The following is a 22,970-nucleotide window of genomic DNA, read 5'->3' on the forward strand; positions in this document are numbered from 1 at the left end:
CGCGATCACCTGATTTTCATCATTAGATTTTTTATGGGGCAATGTGTTCAAAACTAAACCTTCAGATTTGAATAACTAAAAGAACGAATAACGCGATTAGGTCGTTCACGCCTGATATGTTAAATAATGTTAAAAGACAGTTTTATTTGAGATTTGGATGCTGCCAAGACGTTCGCGGTGAACATTTTGAACATCTACTTCGTTAACATCTATAGTTCTTTTTCGTATTCTACATTTCGCATTGCATTTTAGTTTTTGGGTGTATTTTATCGAATTTCGATAACCAAATTATTTTAATTTATTTTATCTTAATTGTTGCAATAAACTCGATAGTGATAACATTTTTGAATAAAGAATGAAGAGACCTTTCAAACGATATATCATAAACCAATACTTCCTATTTAAAAAATTGGGGGTTGTACCTGTCATTCGAAGGGGGTTGAAGGTAGAGGTGGCATTTTTACGTTGAAGAATGTCAAAAATTATAATTTACATTTAACGAGTCTCGGAATTTTTTTAAATATGTACAGTAACCGAAATAATGAATTTATTCCATTTGGCTTTTACATACTCGATATGAATAACGAAAACCGGTTACTGAGTTGCTTTTAAATGTATTACCAACAGAATATTACTAGCACAGCGATGAAAATTAATGACGATAATCTGATTTTTTCTAAATGTGTCAAGACATTCACCAATAACACAAACTTATTTCACAAGGACTTCTGAATTCATTTGAATACATGAATATTAGGATGAGTACATATTCCTAAGTAATTTGAATGAGAATTATATTAGTTATACACATATAATTATGTTTTTCCGCAATTTTTTTCATGACAATTCAAAAGTAAAAGTTACTGAAAGTTCAATAACAGAATTTTGAAGTGAAATTAGAGGACACGTCAACGTGTGAAAATTTGATACGTATCAATGTATCACCAATGAATTGCAGGGGCTTGTACTCAATCCACTATAAAAATATTGGAAATACCGAAAAATCCATTAAGACCTGTTACATTTCATAAGGATATGTCCAAAGTGTGATTTATAATTACTGTGTAAAAGATTTTAGAAAATAGAGAGAAATCTATATTTACAAATACTTTGTAACTGTTGATTAACTTCATAATGCTAACAAGAGAAGCTTTTAAAGTTGAGAGATAATTTGGTATATTAATCATAAGTATTGTACGAGTGCGGCGCCCTGGTACATTAAAAGGGACAGGTGTAAGAATTTCGGGACTCTTTAATTTACTATTGATCACCTTGTACAGAAACATAATAGCAGATAGATTTCTTTGTTGGTCTAAAGACATTATTTTGAATTCATTTCTGAACTGTTGATCTAACTGTATTATAGTCAGACCACGATCGGTATTTCCTATAATACAGTATTCTCAAAAATGTATTCTGTACTCTCTATGTAATGAAGACGCATACTCCGAGAACCACAGTAATGATGCAAACTCCAACTTAGACCTTATTATTGCAAAATAGAGTAGTTCCATTGCGGTAATATTTGTGCAGATTTTTGCAGATTTGTGCAGATTGCCTCATCACATATCCTAGTGTTCTGTTAGCGGTTGATACTATATTTCCTTTATGCTCCGCAAATGAAAAACAATATTTTAGGTTACACCAAGATCCTTAATTTCTGTACATCTGATTAGTTTCTCTTCTCCATCTCATAGTTAAAGATAACTGGCTCTTTAGGGCGAGTTACATTCATCACTTTACACTTACTGAGATTGAAATACAGTTTGCTAATCAGACTCTATTCATAAATACTATTTATGTCCTTCTGCAGCATAACACAATGCCGTACTGAGTGCATTTTTTATATACTTCGAGGTCATCTGCAAATATGAGGCATTCTGAGTACTTAATAACCGAAAATCGGTTATGAATATAATGAAGAGGTGAAGTGGGGTGGAAAAAATAAGTTCGTACACCAAACAGAATAATTCGGGTTAAAAAGGTTTTATTCCCAGTTGATCGGTTGTATGACAGATTGCGTTGGAAATACGACTAAGTTTCTATAAAATAAAATCAAGAATATAAATAATATGCCTAAAGTTTAGCTCAATATTTTACATACCTAGACCAGGCAGAAAAGTTCAAATTAATTCCCTTTCCAAATACCGCTAAGGTTCCAGAAAAACTTATTTGCAGTTCCAATACACGAAATCAACTAGAACGAGTCCACTTGCAGATGGATCCAACGTTCCTGAACTTTTTACCACAATACTTTTTCAAATAAAGAAATGTGTAAGAAAAACGAGTTCTAATTATACCGAGAAAGCTACTGACAGCGCCATCTCCGCGCGAATAGGCCAAGCCAAACTTTGTTGATAATTCTGTCAATACAGATCCCTAATCCCTAGCATTTACACAGGAATGAAATGAAAAATAGGTTAACGTCGATAACGAAAAGATGTAAACAAACATGATACACTGAGTATAAATGACAAACGAGGACAAACTAAAAACGAAAACATATTACATTATGAAATCACGAGCGGTAGGGAAGTTACGCTACAGAGGAAAGGCCCCAAATTGGAAACCTGCGGCACTCCAGAGTTTGCATGATATTATCCTGATACATTTCCTTCGTCTCTGACAATATATTCCTCATTTTACGAATAACTCTTCAATAATTCAACAAAATTCTTCGTTAATACGAACCATGTCAACTTCTTCAGAAGTACGTTATGGTTTACACGGTCAAATGTTTTGCGGGAATCGGGAAATACCTTATCCATTTGGGATTTACATCCGAATGTTTCAAATACCCGGCTTCCAAAAATAAATAAATTTGTATTGATCGACTTATTTGCCATGAAACTATGCTGCTCGGATATTAAATAGTTTTCAACATATTTATAATTTACTGTATATGATCTATTCGAACAGTTTGGACGGAGCACACATAATTGAAATGATACATGTTCCAATAATACACTGGTGTTGAATTTTTTTTCGAAAAAATAACTACATCAGCCATTGGCCATTAACGCGATCAACTCGAAAACTATCAAAGCGATTTTCATACAGTTTTCATTAATAGATGAAGTGAATCAAGAGAAAGATTTTTTAGTCTAATCTTTATGAGATATTAAAAAACTATCCACTACATGCATCGAAATACTTTTCTCATACCACAAGAAAATACTGTAATTTTAATTTTGTGCAAGAGGTTCCACAAATGAGTGGTTGAAAATTTGTATCCATCTAATTAATGAAAGAAAGTCGCAAACTCAAAAACGACAGGCCTGAATTTCATGATATTTCATTTGTAGGATTTTTCTCCGCCAGGAAACAATTGAAATATAAAGCATTAAACAAATTGACGACTTTTGGTTTGATAGGTTATAACAGTTGTTGCCATGATGCGCGCAAAGACAATTGAGGCTATAATTTGTTCGCGCATGAATATTTTTTACGTCAAAATACAAGCAAAATCGGTAATATTCATCACAGTATTACTCGTAGTTACAATGCCGCGAGAAAAGAGATTGTTTCTTTCAAAACGAAGCCGTTATGCAATTTGACTACGGAAAATTGAGAATCAGTCCACTGCAGATGAAGAAGAAATCGTACGAAAGGAGCGCAATGTTCAGTGTTGCCAGGTCTATTGTTTTTCCAGTTGATTTTCTGTTCTGGATCCCGAGTTACTGTTCTACTGTTTGGGGGTTAAAATGTACTGATGACTGACTTCACCTAGTACTTAAAATGATAAAAATTACCATGTTTGTAGTATGTATCTGAAAAATAGATTTTCCAATATTTATTGTATCAATCTACTGTCTTTCTGGCACAAAATCGGCTGCTCAACACAGTCCGTGTTAGAATGGCCGACTTTGAGCCTGACAAACACAATATAAAAAATTTAATACAACTCAGCTGAAAACTTTTCACATTTATTTATTCTAACACGGTCCGGATATCGCCTGGTCAGCTAGTTATAAACAAAATATTATATTGGGGGATAATACTTTAGTTATATCAATGCGTAATTTAAGCATTTTGAATTGGGTGGCAAAGATCATAGAAAGAAAATATACGTAAAGGTCAAAAGTAACAATATTACAAGTATTGTTTCGTGGGGGAGGGGGGAGCTTCCCCTAATTTACACCTATGTAACATACTTCTGTTCGAGTAAATACTATCCAGTTATTAGCAGAGGTACCCGCTCTTACCTAGGGAGTTAATATGAAATTGTGTGGTGATTGAAATGAAAGTATGAACTTCGAATTTCAAGAGGTCGACGAATCAGGGGTATATAAAAAGCCCCTCCCTATACAATATTTCCCACCTATACAAAAAAGGATTTGAATGGTACACAATGATGCAGAAAATGACCGGGATGTCCATGAAAATTCTAAGTCTATCCCGTACATTCCACGAAATTTCAGAATGTTCTGGAATGTTGTGGAATTCTATCAAATACTTTAGAATGTTCTGAACTGTTCTCACGTCTAGCCCTCATATGTTCATAAGCACGTCCAATAGGTGGAAATGAAACCTTCTTCATTATAAAACTTCCTTGATGGTTTCACAATGATATGGGGTATTTCAGGACTATTTCTGACTATTCATTGCAGACTATTCCTGAACACTCCAGAATGTTCCAAATTATTTCAGAACGTTGTGGAATTTCCTCGAATATTCTTGGTGTTCTGGAATTTCCTAGGAGATATTTCTAGCCCTAATATCTTATGAAGCACGTACTTGTCATACACTGTTTGGAATCTTTGGTGTAGTAATGAATATAACTGAAGTTTTTTCCAACACCAAACCATTATTTCAACACTCCAACACGTTTTTCTGATACTTGAGCGAAGTAGGGTCGGAATACCTATAGATAATATAAGCACCATCAGATCAGCAGTTATTCACATTATAGTCTGAATAAAACCTTAATTTCTCAAAATCACCTGATAATATTGTTTGTGTTATGAAATGTTTCATTCATATCGGAGGAAATGTTGTTGTTGAGTCTGCCAGTTGAGAAGAGCGGACACTTAAACAATACATGATCAACAGCCATAGACACTTCATACGCAAAACATTCTGGTTGTGGTTCGATTTTAGAAGATATTCATGAATTAAACGAGTGTAATCTGAGTAGTCTAGTAACAATAACTTGAGAAGTTCTGGTCCCAATAATGATTTTATCTTTATAATATCACCGTGGAGAAATGATTTCAAGTAAGAAATGTTTTCATAGTGAGAGTAGATGTTGGAGCTTCTAGAGCTTCTCACATATAAGGGCTAGTTTGTTACCAATTATCCCAGAATATCAAGGAAACCAGAGTCACTGATTTGGTATTTTTCATTTGACCATATTCATTTGACCATATATATTTGACCATATATATATATATATATATATATATATATATATATATATATATATATATATATATATATGTTGACTCGAAGATTCTCACGGATAAAGTATGATGAGCTGTTTTCTCGGGTTTCGCTCCGTGTTCTGTGTATTTTCTCCCCATAAGGATTATGGGGAGAAAATACTGACTGTGTCTCAATTTATAGGGATGGATGTTTCCCTTTACCTGCGTTGCTGCCACTACCTGTGTTTGCTCGACTACCTGTTTTGGTCTTATTACCTGAGCTGCCTCTCCTGTCTCTGTTATTGTACCTGTATTGTCCTGTACCGAGTTTTGCCTCTGGAGTTGAGCAGTCTGATTGCTTGTGCGAAGTGATAAAACGGATCTCCATGTTGATGGTAATCTTTGCGCATCATCCCTCTTGTTCATATTATTAGGTCGTTTTTCAATTTCGATTGCCTCTCTGATTGTTCGTGAGTAAAAGTTTTCGTTGCTTGCTAGCATTTTTGTGTTGTCGAAATTGATGTTATGTCCTGTTTGAAGTACGTGTTGGAAGAGAGAAGACGTGGTGACTTTTCCCTTCACTGCTAGTTTGTGTTCGCAACATTCGCAAAGATGAACACAAACTAGCAGTGAAGGGAAAAGTCACCACGTCTTCTCTCTTCCAACACGTACTTCAAACAGGACATAACATCAATTTCGACAACACAAAAATGCTAGCAAGCAACGAAAACTTTTACTCACCAACAATCAGAGAGGCAATCGAAATTGAAAAACGACCTAATAATATGAACAAGAGGGATGATGCGCAAAGATTACCATCAACATGGAGATCCGTTTTATCACTTCGCACAAGCAATCAGACTGCTCAACTCCAGAGGCAAAACTCGGTACAGGACAATACAGGTACAATAACAGAGACAGGAGAGGCAGCTCAGGTAATAAGACCAAAACAGGTAGTCGAGCAAACACAGGTAGTGGCAGCAACGCAGGTAAAGGGAAACATCCATCCCTATAAATTGAGACACAGAGTTCGAATTAATCAGTCTAGTTGAAAAAACCAGACATCACCAGAAGATGGCAAATGAGACTTTGCCGAAACGTTGTGAAAATAATCCTTATGGGGAGAAAATACACAGAACACGGAGCGAAACCCGAGAAAGCAGCTCATCATATATATATATATATATATATATATATATATATATATATATATATATATATATATATATATATATATATATATATATATATATATATATATATATATATGGTGCAACTAATATTTTCAGTATTTTACTATTGATGTGAGTTACATTATCTATCTGGTCAGAAAGAAGAGTGCCTAGAAGAGGACAGCACGACCACCTGTCGAAAGCGCTCGCAGATAATCAAATATATATATATATATATATATATATAATATATATATATATATATATATATATATATATATATATATATATATATATATATATACAGGGTCCTGCAACAGTGGCGCGGTGTTCCATATCTCTATATAGGAAGCAGATAGGAATCTAATTTTCTATAATATTACCTTATTGCTCGAGCTCGACAAAATAAAAATATTGGCGGTCACACAGGGTGTTCGATTTTTTCTGGGCGAATCCCAACTGTGTCTTTTTAAATGGCAACCTATATTTTTTATCGCTTTTTCGGTTTCTTCATAGAAAATCAAATAAACTTTATGTATATCTGCACTTCGAAAATATTGATGGTTTTCGAGATATCTAGCATGACAGGTTTTTTTTCCAATATTCGTCACTCAGAATATTTGAAATTATAAAGTGGTGCCAAGTCCAGTTGAAATTTTTTTTTAGTCGAATATTCTACATTGGTAACTCTCTCAAACGATATATCTGAAATCGACCTGTGATATACAGGGTATGAAAAACCGCTTGCCAAATATTGTAAATGAAAATTTGCAAAATCTTCCTTATATTAAATGGAACACCCTGTATATTATTGATCCATAAGAAGCGCCAACGAAACCTCTACAAATTTCATTAAGTATTCCCTATGGCTAAGTTCAATAGTTTTTCTTAAAAGAGCATTTCTTTCGAAAAATGGTCATTTTTTCAAAGCGAAATCCATTTGACGACTGATAAGAATATACAAAAAATACCCTTTCCTTAAAATATCGCCCATTCCTAAAATTACCTGTTGCTAGATAAACAAGTTGCGAATTACACCACAAAATGGACGTTCTTGAATAGTTACAATAATTTCAAAAATCTCGGAATTTGTGCCATATTCTTTCGGTCTAAAACAACCTTTCAGCGAATGAAATATTTATTGGAAATCAAGTAGTCTGGCAAATGACAGAACAAAATATTTGGCTGCAAATGAATATTGAAATTTTTAGTCAATCGTGAAGTTGAACTGTCGGTATAATTTCATCAGAATGTTGTTATCAAAAAGTGATTTGATTGATATGATTTTCATATTAGGTGAATCAGACAGGAATTGTTTATTGGCAAGTAGAATTTATTCTCAACGGTATCCAGATAGAAGGCATCCAGATGAAAGATCTTTCCGAAAGGTCTTGGGACGATTCGTTGAAACTGGATCTATTAATTATTCCAAACATGAGCGCATCAAGCCAGCTACTAATGAAGATAATGAATTGCAAGTTCTTCTTGCTGTTGAAGAAGATCCTAGTAGGAGTCAACGACAAATTGGGGAAATAGTGGATATAAGTGAGAGATCAGTGCAACGAGTATTGAAGAAACATCGCTTGCATCCATACCACGTTCAGTTACATCAAGAACTACTGTATGCTGATTTCGAGAAAAGAGTGAGATTTTGCAATTGGGCCATGAACAAAATTCGTCGAAACGAATATTTTTTCAATAATATTTTATGGTCGGATGAATCGACATTCCATAAAAATGGATTTGTAAATCGACATAATTACCATTATTATGCGACAGAAAATCCTCACTTATTGAGACAGGTGGATTATCAACATAGGTGGTCGATAAATGTCTGGGGAGGCATCATTGGAGAATATGTAATTGGTCCATACTTTTTTGAGGGACATATGAATGGTGCAATGTATCTCAATTTCTTACGAAATGATTTACCAGGTTTGTTAGATGATATTCCTCTTGACCTCCGCAATAGAATGTGGTTACAACATGATGGTGCACCTGCTCACTATTCGGCAGAAGTGAGAGATCATCTAAATGAAGTATTTCCCAATAAATGGATAGGACGGAATGGGCCTGTACGGTGGCCCGCTAGATCACCAGATTTGACGAAACTAGATTTTTTCTTATGGGGATACATAAAAAATATGGTTTACGTTAAGCCACCAACTTCTCCCGAAAATATGCGACTTAGAATAACGAATGCTTTTCGCAGCATTACACCAGCTGTCTTGCGCAGGGTAGAACAGTCTTTCAAACATAGACTTCAGCTCTGCATTCAAGAAAATGGAAGACATGTTGAACATATTTTATAAAAGTTTCATTATCAACCTTAATTAAACTCTCCCTTTTGTAGTTTTGTAATTTGCCAGTTGACAAATTTGAATATCTAGAACTCAAGCTCTGAATGAATATAATAACATGAAAAAAATAGTTATTTATAATGTTTCTTTCTTTTAAATTGTTTGGTTTGATATTGCACGATTTATGAGTGAAATTCTGCATCCAATGAAAAAATAATTTTCCATTTAGCAAAAAGTGATAGGTACATACATTTATTTCGTTAAAAAATATTTGTTTGGACACCTTCTAATGTACGAAATTGAAACAAGATATCTTTCGTATATTTTTATCAGTCGTCAAATGGATTTCGCTTTGAAAAAATGACCATTTTTCGAAAGAAATGCTCATTTAAGAAAAACTATTGAACTTAGCCATAGGGAATACTTAATGAAATTTGTAGAGGTTTCGTTGGTGCTTCTTATGGATAAATAATATACAGGGTGTTCCATTTAATATAAAGAAGATTTTGCAAATTTTTATTTACAATATTTGGCAAGCGGTTTTTCATACCCTGTATATCACAGGTCGATTTCAGATATATCGTTTGAAAGAGTTACCAATGTAGAATATTCGACCAAAAAAAAATTTCAACTGGACTTGGCACCACTTTATAATTTCAAATATTCTGAGTGACGAATATTGGAAAAAAAAACCTGTCGTGCTAGATATCTCGAAAACCATCAATATTTTCGAAGTGCAGATATACATAAAGTTTATTTGATTTTCTATGAAGAAACCGAAAAAGCGATAAAAAATATAGGTTGCCATTTAAAAAGACACAGTTGGGATCCGCCCAGAAAAAATCGAACACCCTGTGTGACCGCCAATATTTTTATTTTGTCGAGCTCGAGCAATAAGGTAATATTATAGAAAATTAGATTCCTATCTGCTTCCTATATAGAGATATGGAACACCGCGCCACTGTTGCAGGACCCTGTATATATATATATATATATATATATATATATATATATATATATATATATATATATATATATATATATACAGGGTGTCCCTGGACTTCCTCTTTTCCTCTCGGGAATGTATAGGTGGGGTCAAAATATCACCAGTACTTCATATAACTTTTTTTCCTAAAAGTCTTCGTAACCAAGTTACGGGCCGTCGAAGTTACAAAATGAAAAATGTTTTTCTTTGATAACTTTTCGAGTGAATATTCAAAATCATCCAAATTTTGGTAATTGACTAAACAAATGAATTCCGTCGATGAGCTTTCATGCAGGAGTCAGTTGTTTTGCTACAAAGTCAGGAACGGACTACCCCCGATGGTCCACACCCCAAAACTTTGAAATGACAGATATTTTTCAATATTTTTCAACAAAATGAGGTTACTTGAAAATTTTTCTGAATGAATGTTGTTTATCATTATCAGAAATATTCAAAATTTTGGTCCCATAGAAAACTTAATTGTAATTATGTACATCAATAATTTAAGTTTCCTGGTCACACTTAACTATCGAAATAGAGTATCAATATCTCGATTTCAAAATACAGGTTGCAATTATATTAATAATAACCTAGTAATTATACATAATGATTGTGCTGAATGATTTAGCATAAAATGAAACATTTCACTTTTATTCATAAACAAGCATAAACTATCTATCAGAACAAATTGATTAACATTCACTATTCATGTCCATTCCAACAAATCCAGGAAAAATTTGTGAGTGAATACCGAAAACACAAATAACATTTGAAGAAAAGACAAACATTCCAACACGATTGAAATAATTTACTTCAATCGTGTTGGGTGCTCAGGAAAATAAAGTTTTGCTGCGAACTGGTTCATTTTGTGCAAAAAACCCACGACACATTTTTTTAAAGAATAAAACAGGCTATCGGAAATAGATTTTTAAATGATAAACAAATAATAAGACCAGAAGTTACGTTGGGAATACATTTTAGGGGTTGCGTTTTCCACCCCTTACAACCATAGGGTAAACAAAATAAATTACTGGCTAAGTGTCTCTTTGGTGGTACAAAATGTCATGTCAATTTCAATATTGTAACTTTTTCAGTGACAAGGGATGGTCCAATGAAGTTTCTTTATATGAAAGATACTATCTTTTTTTCGATGAGGAATCACCTCCTTGAATGTTTCACACTCATTCAGTTACACCCTGTATATGTACATAACATATATTCTGTATCTGTAGAGTAGGTGAGTGTAAGCCCACAGCACTTAGGCCATAAGTGACCCATTGTACATCCTCCCGAGGAGTTGTCCTCCTAGGTCGTCGTCCATCCTGTCCTTTCCAGGAAGGTGGACAGGTCACTAGCAGACATCTCCTTTAGGCTGGTGTAGGCCAAGACTCGCCGAACACACACTCTCTTATTGACGATAACTCCGGACATTCGCATATGATATACCTGACAGATTCATATTATTGTTCATACATCCTGCATGGATGTATATCCATTAGCCCCATATTATGGAGGTGTTTCTTTAGTTGACAGTGACCAGTCAGAAACCCTACTGTTCAGCATAGATTTTTCCTGGTCATCGCCAGATATTTGTTCGGCGCCAGCTTCCCAGTATCGCCCAGGGTGATTTTGGCAAAATTGTATCCTTTGATTACACCCCATCTCTTTAAGGATTGAGCATTAGTGTAACGTTTGGCTAGTTCCGCAATTGTCGCAGTCATTAGGCCGTAGGTGCCACTGGGTCCTAAAATTCTTAGTCCAGCCGCTTCTTTGGCTAAAGATTTGGCAATGCGATTACCTTCACTCCTGGCGTGCCCTTCAACCCACCTCAGGATAATGTTATTATCTTCCGTGGCTTTGGCTAAATCTTGGTGACACTCTGGTACTAGCCCTGAGGTAACACGTTGTCTGTTTAAGGCTAATAGGGCTTGTCTGCTATCAGTGCATATTGTTATGTTTTAGCCAGGAATTCTTTTCCTGGTTATTTCTTTTGTGGCGATTGAGATACCACCCAGTTCTGTTTGAACCATGCTGGTATTTTTTCCCATTCTCCACTACATAACATAAATTACATGCCCAAAATTCAAGTGAAAAATACCTACAATTTTGTAGGTACGTGTGGCAGATAGCTGACGGAAAGACAACAACTAACCCAGCTAATTCCGCGCAGAAAGCTGAAGTAAAACCATCAGACACTTGTACAACGTCTTCCATTCTGAAGATTCGTCGCAAGTTACTTCCTACATATGGAAAGCAGAAATTAATTTCACTTGGTACGACCAACCGATAGACCGGTTTTGGGGTATCTATCCTTTGGTCGTACCGACCCAGTGAAATTAATTTCTGATTTTCATATAAAGGAAGTAACTTACGACGAATCTAACAAATGGAAGACGTTGCACAGGTGTCTGATGGTTTTACTTCACCTTTCTGCGCGGCATTAGCTGGGTTAGTTGTTGTCTTTCCGTCGGGTATCTGCTACACGTTCATACAAAATCGTGCAGGGAAAATTCATGGACGAAGCGCTCAAAGTATAAGCAAACCGCAGACACGTGTTTCTAGCTCATTAGCTGTTATCAGTACGGTATAGTCGAGTGCAGGGTTAGGCAACACTTGGTTGCAGAAACAACATAAATGCATGGAGTCATCAACAAGCCAACCGCAGTTTGTGGTTTCAGTCAGGTCATCTCAGGTTAGAGATTTCACTGAAGTCACCACGAGGCAGGTTTAGCTACCTGCATGCCATTCGGGTCCAGTATTCTTCCAATAATTTTCCCTGCTTTCGAATATACCAGATTCATTCATTAAATTATGATCTAGTAGTTGAACTAGTAGTTGAACTTTCGTATAATGAATTTCAAAAATAATCGTTGCCGTTTTTGCAGGTTCTGTGATCTTAATATTGAAGTATCCTTCGGTATAGTTATCACAAGCATACAGGAATATGCGACCTGTAAAAAATTTGTTAAACTAATAATAGGTTTGTTCCAACAACACATCTGATCGGTCATAAACTGTCAGAAGCATGCGCATAACAAATATTCCGTTCCAACAAGAGTCGATTCCGAAATTCTGACTAGGAATGTCATGTTCCAACTAAAACTCTGATCGATTTGCAACTGATTTCCAGCCGCTTGATCAGTCCGAAGATTTTTCTCGGATTGCTGCTGACGGACCTGCGCAGTTGCTTTCTTACGGCAAAGCTGAGCTAAATTCAAAATGTGATGGTATGAAAACAGCGGGTTTTGTTTGGGTTAGGTTTAGGTTAGGTGTTTCTAAAGTTTCTATACACAGTGGTCAGTGGTTAGAAGTGTATCTGTCAGAATGGTAGATATATCATCAAGCTCTGGTTCCAGTGAAGATCTCAATGAATGGACGGATTCATCCGACGATGAAATTATGTTGGTGGAAAATAGGGCAAGGCCCAAAAACCAGGACTTTTTGGAACAAACAGTTTCACAATATAATAATCAAGAATTCATGGAACATTTCAGAATTAGTAGAAGGCTGATGGCTCAAATTGTGGAGCAGTACCAAAATGCAGATTCATATAAACATCACTCTGGAATTTATGGTAAAATCAGTGCATCAAGCCAAATTTTAATTTTCTCATGGTTCTCTGGTCATGCCACAGCTTCTTTTCGAGACGTTGCAGATCGGTTTAACATTTCTATAAGCAGCTTATTCCGTATCATAAAAAGAGTTATCCATGTTTTAAGTAATCTATCTCCCCAAATTATAACGTGGCCATCTCATGAAGAGAAACGAGAAATTGAGATGTTTTTTCTTGAAAAACACTTCCCAGGTGTTATTGGGGCTATTGATGGAACACATATTCGGATTGATAAACCCGAAATCGATCCTGATTCTTATTTAAATAGGAAAAAATATTATTCGTTACACGTAAGTTCAGTATTCAATTATATGAATATTTCATCGTTTTGAAGACATTATTTGAGTTTTTCCTTCTCGAAAATAATATTAAACAAACTTCTATAGTGACTTTTCCATTATTCAACGCCAGACATGCAATAAATATACTTGTCCCATTTGGGTATGAATGAACTGTCTGTGATTGATATAAAAATCCCCCTGAGAGTGTTATTAATATTAATAGTTCTATTTTTTTAAGAAGCTATACTGGTTTATTGGGGAAGAAAAAACCAAAAGTTCTTCAGAACTTTCAACAGAAATATATTTTTTCACTTCTGATTGTATTTTCTTTTCAGATGCAAGCTGTTTGTGACAATAAAATGAAAATTAGAGATATATTTATAGGATACCCAGGATCTGTTCACGATAGCAGAGTTTTCCGAACATCAACACTTGCCGACTCCTTGCCTCAAAAATGTGGTAACAATTATTTCATATTGGGAGACAGTGGATACCCATGTCAACGGCATCTGATAACTCCATTCAAAGATAGAGGCCACCTAACTAGAGCACAGAAGGCCTTCAATAGTAGAATTTCAACAAACAGATATGTGATAGAGCATTGTTTTGGCATACTCAAACAAAAATTCAGACAATTATACCATATTAAGCTGAGAAAAATAGATAACATTGTTCATTTCATTCGAGCATGTTGCGTGCTGCATAACCTTGCACTGGATGATGGTTTTGAAGATGCCGGGGAACCTCTAGGTGCAGCCGATATTCCAATATTGGAAGAAAAAGTAAATATACCAGACATTGAAGAAGATGAAGTAATTAGAGACGATATCAATGGAGTTTTATTTCGAAATCAATTAATGTATGATATACTTTGAAATAAAGACAACACAATGGTATACCATAGCCATACAGTAGAAACAAGGTAGTGTATGGCTATGGTATACTGGGGTAACACCAAAGACAAAATTCTCTATGGGTAACACTAAGAAAAGGATTGTTTTATTTGAAGAAACATCTATTGAATAAATATCGTATTATTTGGCACAAGTTACTAATGAAATTAAAAAATATACCAACCCACTGTACTGAACACTATTTATTTAAGTAAGAATTAACACATGAATATACTCTTCAATACAAATAAATAACTATTGAAAATAATAACAATTGGAATTGATCCCAAAACAAGACAATATAACATTCTTAACTTGAATGAAAAATAATTAGGTTCACAACAATCTTAGTAAGAATAAATAACTACATTGAACATAATACAATTCATAGGAACTACAAAACAAAATCACATTTCAATACCAACAATTGGAATAAACCTGGAAACAAATTAACATTACTGAGAGATAGTCTTCCTAAACCCCTACAAAATCTATTCATATATTCTCATTGGGGAAAGGAATGTTTTTTTCGATACATCGTCTAATTAAAGCATTCCTTTCCTCTATTAGATCATTTTTACGTTTCTTTTCTTCAAATTTTTGTTTCTCTAGTAATATTTTCTCCTTTTCTATACTTAATCGTTCAGTATTATATTTTAGTTTATCACATCTAATTTTTTCTAAAATATCATTTCTAGTGAACTTCACTTTATGCCTTTTTATTTCGAAGCGTTTTTCTTTGGTTTGAGGGTTTGGACTGTTTCCTTGTTTGTCAGATTGATCTTGACAAGTGTTCATAGATTCTTCTTCGTTATCTATAGTTTGCATTGAAACTTCACCTGCTTGTTTTTCCTCTTTGTTTGTTTCTATCAGTCCGCAGACACTTTCTGATGATAACAGCATCAGTGGTTTTACACTTTTTTTGTGTCCTAATATTTCCTCCATCTCTTTTTCAAATTCGAAGTGAATCCTTCCCCTTCCAGTCTTGTTGTTATTGTCAATTAATTTTTTATAATTTCTTTCTAGAACCCTCCACCTGTTTTCACACTGTGATGGGGTTACGTTCACTCCATATTTACTCTTCATTAATTCAGCTAACAACTGCCATAGCCTCCGTAAGCTCTTAACTTCCAGGGTGCCCACTTTCTTTCGATTTTCTTGAAAAATCTCTATTAAATTTAATGTGAACGAGCGTGTCCATATATAAATCTGCGGGTCTTTCGACTTTTCCTCATTTACTGTTACTGCTTGAAAAGGAGGCGAAGAAGCACTATTTGTTATATTTCTCAGAATTATGAATTCTGATAAATCTGAAATTATTAATTACTTATATTACGGCAAATTACAATTTTTTGTTATCTTACCGTCTAGTTGTTCACTCATTTCCAAATTTTCCTAGTTGATCGACAGAAAATCACAATTCAACACCTAGGTAATCTTATTAAAGTTCACAAATTCAGTTTAACCGGTCTGACGTTTGACAATGTGATTTGATAGTTTGGTTCTGGTTGCGTTCCAACAGTCCAGAATCACGGATTAGTTCCCAACTGGTTTCTGATCGAGTATGCGCAATAAAGCAGTTCATCAAACGGTTTGCAAACTGTTTGCAATCGTTTGTTGGAACAAACCTAATGGTACCTATTGTTATGTAGATATTATTTATTTTCATCGAGTGAAAGCTATCATAATTCAGAAAATCAGTCTCTAGGATTTTATGTGATGGAATTGACGAATACTTTCACTAACTTCATACTATTATATTAACAAAGTTTGTATGAAAGTGTAGTAAAACAGATACAGTGGTTTTGTGAACTGTTTTGTTGTGTGTTTTGTGTTAGTATGATCTCGTTCAATAACATTTTCGAAGGGAAGGAGGATTTCTGCGTTTATTGCGCAATGCTTAGATACCAGGCAGGGCAGGTTTTCTTTGATAACACTGATTCAATCAAACAATAACGATAAGCAGAATTTGGAACCTCTGTCACCAGAATAAAAATATTGTCTCTCGACGCACGTTCCGCTAATCAGGTTAACATCATCAGGAGGTGATGTCTCTCGCGCGTCGAGAGACAGTATTTTTGTTATGGTGTGAGTGAAGTGTTTCGAATAGATTTAAACGAGAATATCAAAGTACTTATTATCCAGACCTGTCTTTGACTTGTGATCTTTGAAAAACGATTGGTGCAGTACCTACACGATGGTCTACGAGTATTCTGTCTCAAACGAATTTTGCGTAGAAATAGGGAATATCAAGGAATGCAGTAATCCTGTATAACTGCAATGTCCTGCCAGGCACAGTTTCACAGGTTGGGTCCTTCATAATCCAGTCTCACAATTATTGTTATAACTATTATCAGATTCAGTCTCTCTATCAGTATTAAATGTTTTGAACAATTTTCATTCTCAGAATCCAATTTTATTCTCATCGTCCTTATGCATGCTCTTCAATTTTCCTTTGTAATTTGTTGTTCTTAACCTTCTCTCGGTTAATCGCGAATCGTCCTTTAACTTGGCCAATATCCCAAGAATATGAATATGCGAACTGTGAACCCAAATACGCCTAATATAATATAGGCTCTTCTGACAGGGACTTTAGTATTTTGACAATTGATAGCGGCCAGTTTATTGAAGCCATGTCTGTCAAATTAGTTGTTATTTATTCAGTCTGTTTTGCCAAATAACCATGAGCGGATATATCATTCAACAACACGTGTAAATGATAAAATTGTTTCATCAAAGTGGGTGTTCAGTTCTGGCAACGTACCGCGCGCTTCGCCAATTTACGGTCGCCATAATCGTCTTATCGAGATGACAATTCGCAATGTGGTGGTTGTATTTGAGTCTGGTGGTCCATATTTCTTTGAGAACGACGTTGGCAAGGCTATCACTGATATAGGTCGATGATTACCAACTTCTTTTGGCCTGTGGTTTCAACAGAATGGCACTACATGTCATACCGCTCATGCCACATTGGATATTCTGCACGAGAGATTTGAGGGAATGGTCATTTCACGTGGAGGTGATGTGAACTGGCCACCGAGATCGTACGATTTGACCCCGTCGGACTTTTCCTAATTCGTAGGTACGAATAAGCCAGAAACCACAGCGGTCCTCAAAGCCAACATGACCCATGCTAACGGTCAAATTCAGCCTGATTTATGCCTTAGAGTCATGGAAAATTGGACGTTTCGGATGCGCTCCACCCAGAGAAGCCATGGCGGACATTTGAACGATATTATATCCGACACATAATATCTCACACACACTTTGTTTTATTTGAATTTAAAGATAGGAAGAGGTCGGCTGGTAGCTGGTCGGTTCGACCTGGGTGCTTTGTTCACTCACTCTAATCGACCGCTGTGTTCGTCGGTGGTTCAAGCCCCAGACCTAACGATCGATTTTCACTTGCTATCTTGAAACCCGTGTTAGGAATCACACGTTGAAAGGTAAGACCTCGTTGGTCCTTAGCTCGCACAAGTTTCGACATCTGAGGGTTGTCGTTCGTAGGGGTGCGACAGCAGGTTAACGGAAAATCAGATTTTGAACAGCTTAATGAAATATCCTATATATGAAAGACTCACGATATAAAATTTTATTTGGAACACATCTTCAATGGCGAACTTTGATGTTAGTAAGCACCTATCTGGATAATATTACATTTCATTTATAACTTTACGAATGTATGTTACGGAAGAGACGTATATACTCATATCAGCACGTAAAGACATTCATGCGTTTATTTGATTCAATTCCAGTTACAGGAATCTTGTTTAAAATATTTTGTCATTCATCTCAGTAACTCAATTATATGACCGTTTCTTGTTGTTTGAACAAGCACAGAACACAGACCAGCAAACTCATTACAGTTGTGTTTGAATTATGTTCAATAGCAAGTTGTTGTTGTTCTGGAATTGGCCGCGGTGGTAGTGCGCCCGACTCACGATCGGAAGGCCGTGGGTTCGATCCAGCCTCGACCAGATAAATTTCTCGAGAGAATTTATCTGGTTGAAGATGAGATGATTCTGCTACCGTGTTAGGAATCACACGTCAAAAGGTAAGACCACGTTAGTCCTTAGCTTGCACAAGTTTCTCAACTTCTGAGAAAACAGATTTTAAACAGATTTTTTCAAGTCTTTAGAATTCACATACATCATATTTGTTCTGAAGCACCGAATTCAGAAATCAAATTGATAGTTCGTTTTAAAAAATATATAGTTTCTAACCAAGTGTACCTTACCCCAACAAAAATTTGTAATGTACCGAAGAGATTAATGTTTTTCAAAAGTTGAGCACTTAATAACAGAATTAGAGTATTTAGAAATTTGACTAGTTGTATGTTACACTAATTTATAAATAGTTTAGTGGAGAAATGAGCTTGTGAGTCAATGACTTTGTGTTCACTGATTGCAATTTTTATTATCAACCACTAATATGGTTCACAAATAAATTTCATTTTTAAGTATTCCTGGTACAGTGGGCTTTTCAAAAAATAAAGCGAATTTTCAAATTTCGCAGGCTACGTACAGTCGATCAGCTATTTTTTATTTTTTTATGTTGGTCCACTTGTCTCGAACTTATTTTCACAGCTTCAGCTGTTTAGCATGTTTAGTTTGTTGGTGAGAGGCATGAAAGGTAGAAATGTTTTGCGTGTTCGGCGATTTTCTACTATCGAATAAAATGAATCTAAGAATTTGCATAAACTCTTATGAAAAAAATGGAATTGAGTGCTCAAAAACACTTGCAATGTTGACAGTGGCATACGGTGATTGTTTACAAGTGATACAAGATTTTCACAGAAAGTCGAGAAGATGTGAATGACGACGCTCGCCTTGGACGCCGGAGCACATCAACAACCGACGAAAATGTTAAGAAAGTGAAGAAAATTGCCATGGAGAATAGTCAAATCACTATCAGAGAATTTGCAGAGAATATCGGCATATTGGTTGGCGCGTGCCATGCAATTTTTTTATCAATTTTGGGCATGAAGCATGTGACAGCGAAGTTCGTTCCAAAATTGCTGAATTTTGAACAAAAAAACCGTTGCATGAGCAACACTCAGGAAATGTTGAATGACGTCAACGGCGATCCAGATTTGCCTGAAGGGTAAGATGTGACGAACCATGGGTATACGGTTATGAAATCGAAACAAAAGTCTAATCGTCCCAGTGGAAGAGCCAAGACCAAAATAGGCTCCCAAGTTCGCTAAAATGTCAAGGTTTTGCTCACTGTTTTATTTTATTACCTTGGCGTAGTCCACCAGGAGTTCTTGCCACATGGTCGTACGGTCAATGAGGAGTATTACCTTGAAGTTATGCATTCCTTACGGGAAGCAAAGCGAAGGAAACGTCAGGTATTGGGGAATAATTATTCTTGACTTTTGTATCATCATAATGCATCTTCTCACTTGTCATTGCTTGTTCGTAATTTTTTTTGACAAAAACAACACCGTAATCATGCCTCAGCCACCGTATTCACCAGATTTGTCTCCCTACGCCTTTTTTCTGTTCCCGAAATTGAAGAGATCCATGGAAGGACGGCGTTTTGCGACGATGAAAACCAGAGCTCAAGGACATACCAAAAAGTGCATATCAGAACTGCCTCAAAAGTACATATCAGAACTGCCTCAAGGTTCGGAAAAAACGCTGGCACAAATGTATTATATCTGGAGCGACTACTTTGAAAGGGGCAAAATAGAAATTGTTGAATATATAAATATGTTTTGAACAGAAAAATTAAAACAAACCTAATTTTTTGAACTGAGTAGAAATCATGAAGAAATATAGTATTTTATACCAAAAATTGTAGTTGAACGATTCACCATTATTATTTCAGCACCTTTTCCATTCTCAGAATCCATTAATGAAATACTGCATTTAGCAATGTTCATCTATTCACAAATTGATTACCATATTTCTCAGCCACAATAAACCCTTATGGGTTGCAGTGGAGGGTAGAATAGAACCACTCACTTTAGACTTACCATATTTCTAAAAGGTTAGTAGTCCTGATGATTCTTAATATCGCAATATGCGAACAAAAACTTGATGATTTAAATGAAATATTCACTCTTCCTATTTCCAGTGCCCGCCTACATGAAAACTAGAATCCAGTTATTCGCAACTGATTATGAAAAAATTTTGAAATTTGAAATTCCTCAATACGTTTGTACTCAACGGAAAACAGTGACATAACAAATTGTTGGCAAACTGTGTTGCTACAAGAAAACGTGCTAAAGCACTTTAATGTATGTATTACACTTGAAGCCATACTAATTGAAACAATGTGATGACTAACGAAAACGAGGTTGGAATATTCTGTAATGTTTTGGAACATTTTGAAAAATTTATGCGCAAATATATTGGATATATTTTGATTCGCAGATATGCATGCATGCAAGATCTGCTATTTTTTACAACGAGCAATATTTGGTTCATTTTCTAACTTTATATATTATATATTTATATATTTCAATAATGTATCTAGTATATAAATAGTATAATTTTTCATAATTGACTGTAATCTTTCAGATCATGACAGGGCAACTGTCAACTGTCAACAAAAATATGTTGAAGTGTCATTATAACTCCAACTAACTACAGGTAGTCACTCTGAGAGATGCTTCCATCTATTTTGAATTCCATGCCTCATTGACATAATTTTGACTTGACTTGGGCATGTACTTCATAAAAAAGCCCTCAAAATGTTTTTTTTTATTTCGAAAAAATTATTTCAATTTTATTTGATGTATGATTGTTTCCATGTGTTTACTTCAAATTTTACAATGTAACAAGAAAAACATTTTCATGATGGCTTCATATTCATCACCTCACCTTTTCCAAGAACTATTTTTTACTTGTTTTGCAATTGTTTTTTCTTGTCTCTGACTGCAATACCAATAATCAGGCTATTTTTTTTTGTTGTTCATGTCTAACAAGAAATGGATTTAAATTTCTTTTATAGAACATCAGCGAAAAAAAGTAATGGAAACGAAAGAAAACAGAAAAAAGTAATGGAAACGAAAGAAAACAGAATTTCGAGTTTGTTGTCGAAACTAAAACAAGGTTTTTGTTTATGTTTTTGAAAACGAAACTAAGTCGCAAGCGAGTCCGTTTGGTGAAAATCCGTCGTAAGAACCAACAGCAAGTAATATTTATTGTGATTTTTCTTCATAAACTATATAATTTTTGATTTCTGAAACACTGGACTCTCAAGGTTTATATTCGCAGGATTTTTATAAAGTTTTCATTGATACTGAATTAGTTTTCACTCAAGTCCTCGATCCATCCCTTATATCTTCAAAACACGTATCACAGGTGAAAAAAACCGGAATTTATTCACGTAAAACTCCCCATATCGTTCGAAAAGTATCTGGAATGTTCCAAAATTTTCTCGAACTTTCCATTCTATTCTCGGACATTTCAGAATGTTCCGGGATGTTTTGGTAAATTGTGGAATGTTCTTGAATAGTTTCGACTGTTGTGAACGTTTTAAAAATTTCTGGAAGATAGAAATTCTAGCCCTTATATCTTCAAAAGCATGTCTTTCAGGTGAACGGAAAGTTTTACCACAACACATAACTTCCTTGATCATTCGTCAATGATCATGGATGTTCGTGAATATTCCAGATCATTTCCTAAAATTCCATCACATTCCAGAATACTCCAGGATGTGCTGGAAGGTTATGAAATATTGTGAAAAGTTGTTGACACTTTCAAATTAATATTCTATATTGTTTCAGAACTTTATAGAGGACTAAACTTCCAGCCATTGTTTCCTTCGAATACGCCTTTCAGCGATTCAAATCCGATGTGATTCGCTACTTTCGCACAGGCACCGCTCTAAGAGCCCCTTAAGAATTTCCCTGTAGTGCTTGTGTTTTGTCCTTAAAAAGACACCATATAACTCCCTTGATCATTTCCATGTTCCAGAATTTTTCACAACGTTCCAGATTATTCTCAAACATTCCAGAATATTCCGAGATGTTTCAAAATTACCGTGGAATGCTATCAAATACTTTCAAAAGTTCTGCACTATTCCAGAACTTTCTTATGCCAATATAGAATGATGACTGGTTCGTAGATAGAAGTTTAACTTTAACCTTTTGATTTTATTTTCAGTTAAAATGCTACATACTCGTACACTTCCTAACGAAATTTTTCTGGGGTAGAACTTTCACTACAGGAATTTCTTAGAGAAAAAGAATTTTATGTTTTTGCCATGCGTTGACTGGCAATGTAGTCAATATTTATTTTGAGGTTTCAGCTTTTTCTCCTACTGTGTACTGAAAGAAACCGAAGAGGGTCTAAACTGTTTTCCACATTCGTTCTATGATGAAACATTTTCAAATAATACTCCTTTTGAAT

At 35.1% G+C, this 22,970-nt stretch overlaps 2 protein-coding genes and 1 long non-coding RNA gene across 3 annotated transcripts in view; 2 read left to right on the forward strand and 1 right to left on the reverse strand.

Moving 5' to 3' along the window:
- Nucleotides 1-22,970, forward strand: part of snu (ABC-type transporter snustorr) — a 216,476-nt gene that overhangs the window by 28,765 nt on the left and 164,741 nt on the right. The window lies entirely within an intron of this gene.
- On the forward strand, nt 13,423-14,680 carry LOC141481577 (uncharacterized). Its single transcript, XR_012465045.1, has 2 exons — nt 13,423-13,723; nt 14,050-14,680. It is a non-coding gene; the product is annotated as an uncharacterized lncRNA (long non-coding RNA).
- LOC111510043 (uncharacterized) lies at nt 14,785-16,220 on the reverse strand. Its single transcript, XM_074173310.1, has 2 exons — nt 15,972-16,220; nt 14,785-15,917 (listed from the first exon to the last, which is right to left on the reverse strand). Exons 1-2 carry the CDS (start codon nt 15,988-15,990, stop codon nt 15,103-15,105), a joined length of 834 nt encoding a protein of 277 aa, XP_074029411.1. The 5' UTR covers nt 15,991-16,220; the 3' UTR covers nt 14,785-15,102.

Source organism: Leptinotarsa decemlineata, unplaced genomic scaffold (genome assembly GCF_025532065.1).
Source record: "Leptinotarsa decemlineata unplaced genomic scaffold, Ldec_3_MD MMD2_tig00000218_RagTag_RagTag, whole genome shotgun sequence".
Taxonomy (NCBI): Eukaryota; Metazoa; Arthropoda; class Insecta; order Coleoptera; family Chrysomelidae; genus Leptinotarsa; species Leptinotarsa decemlineata.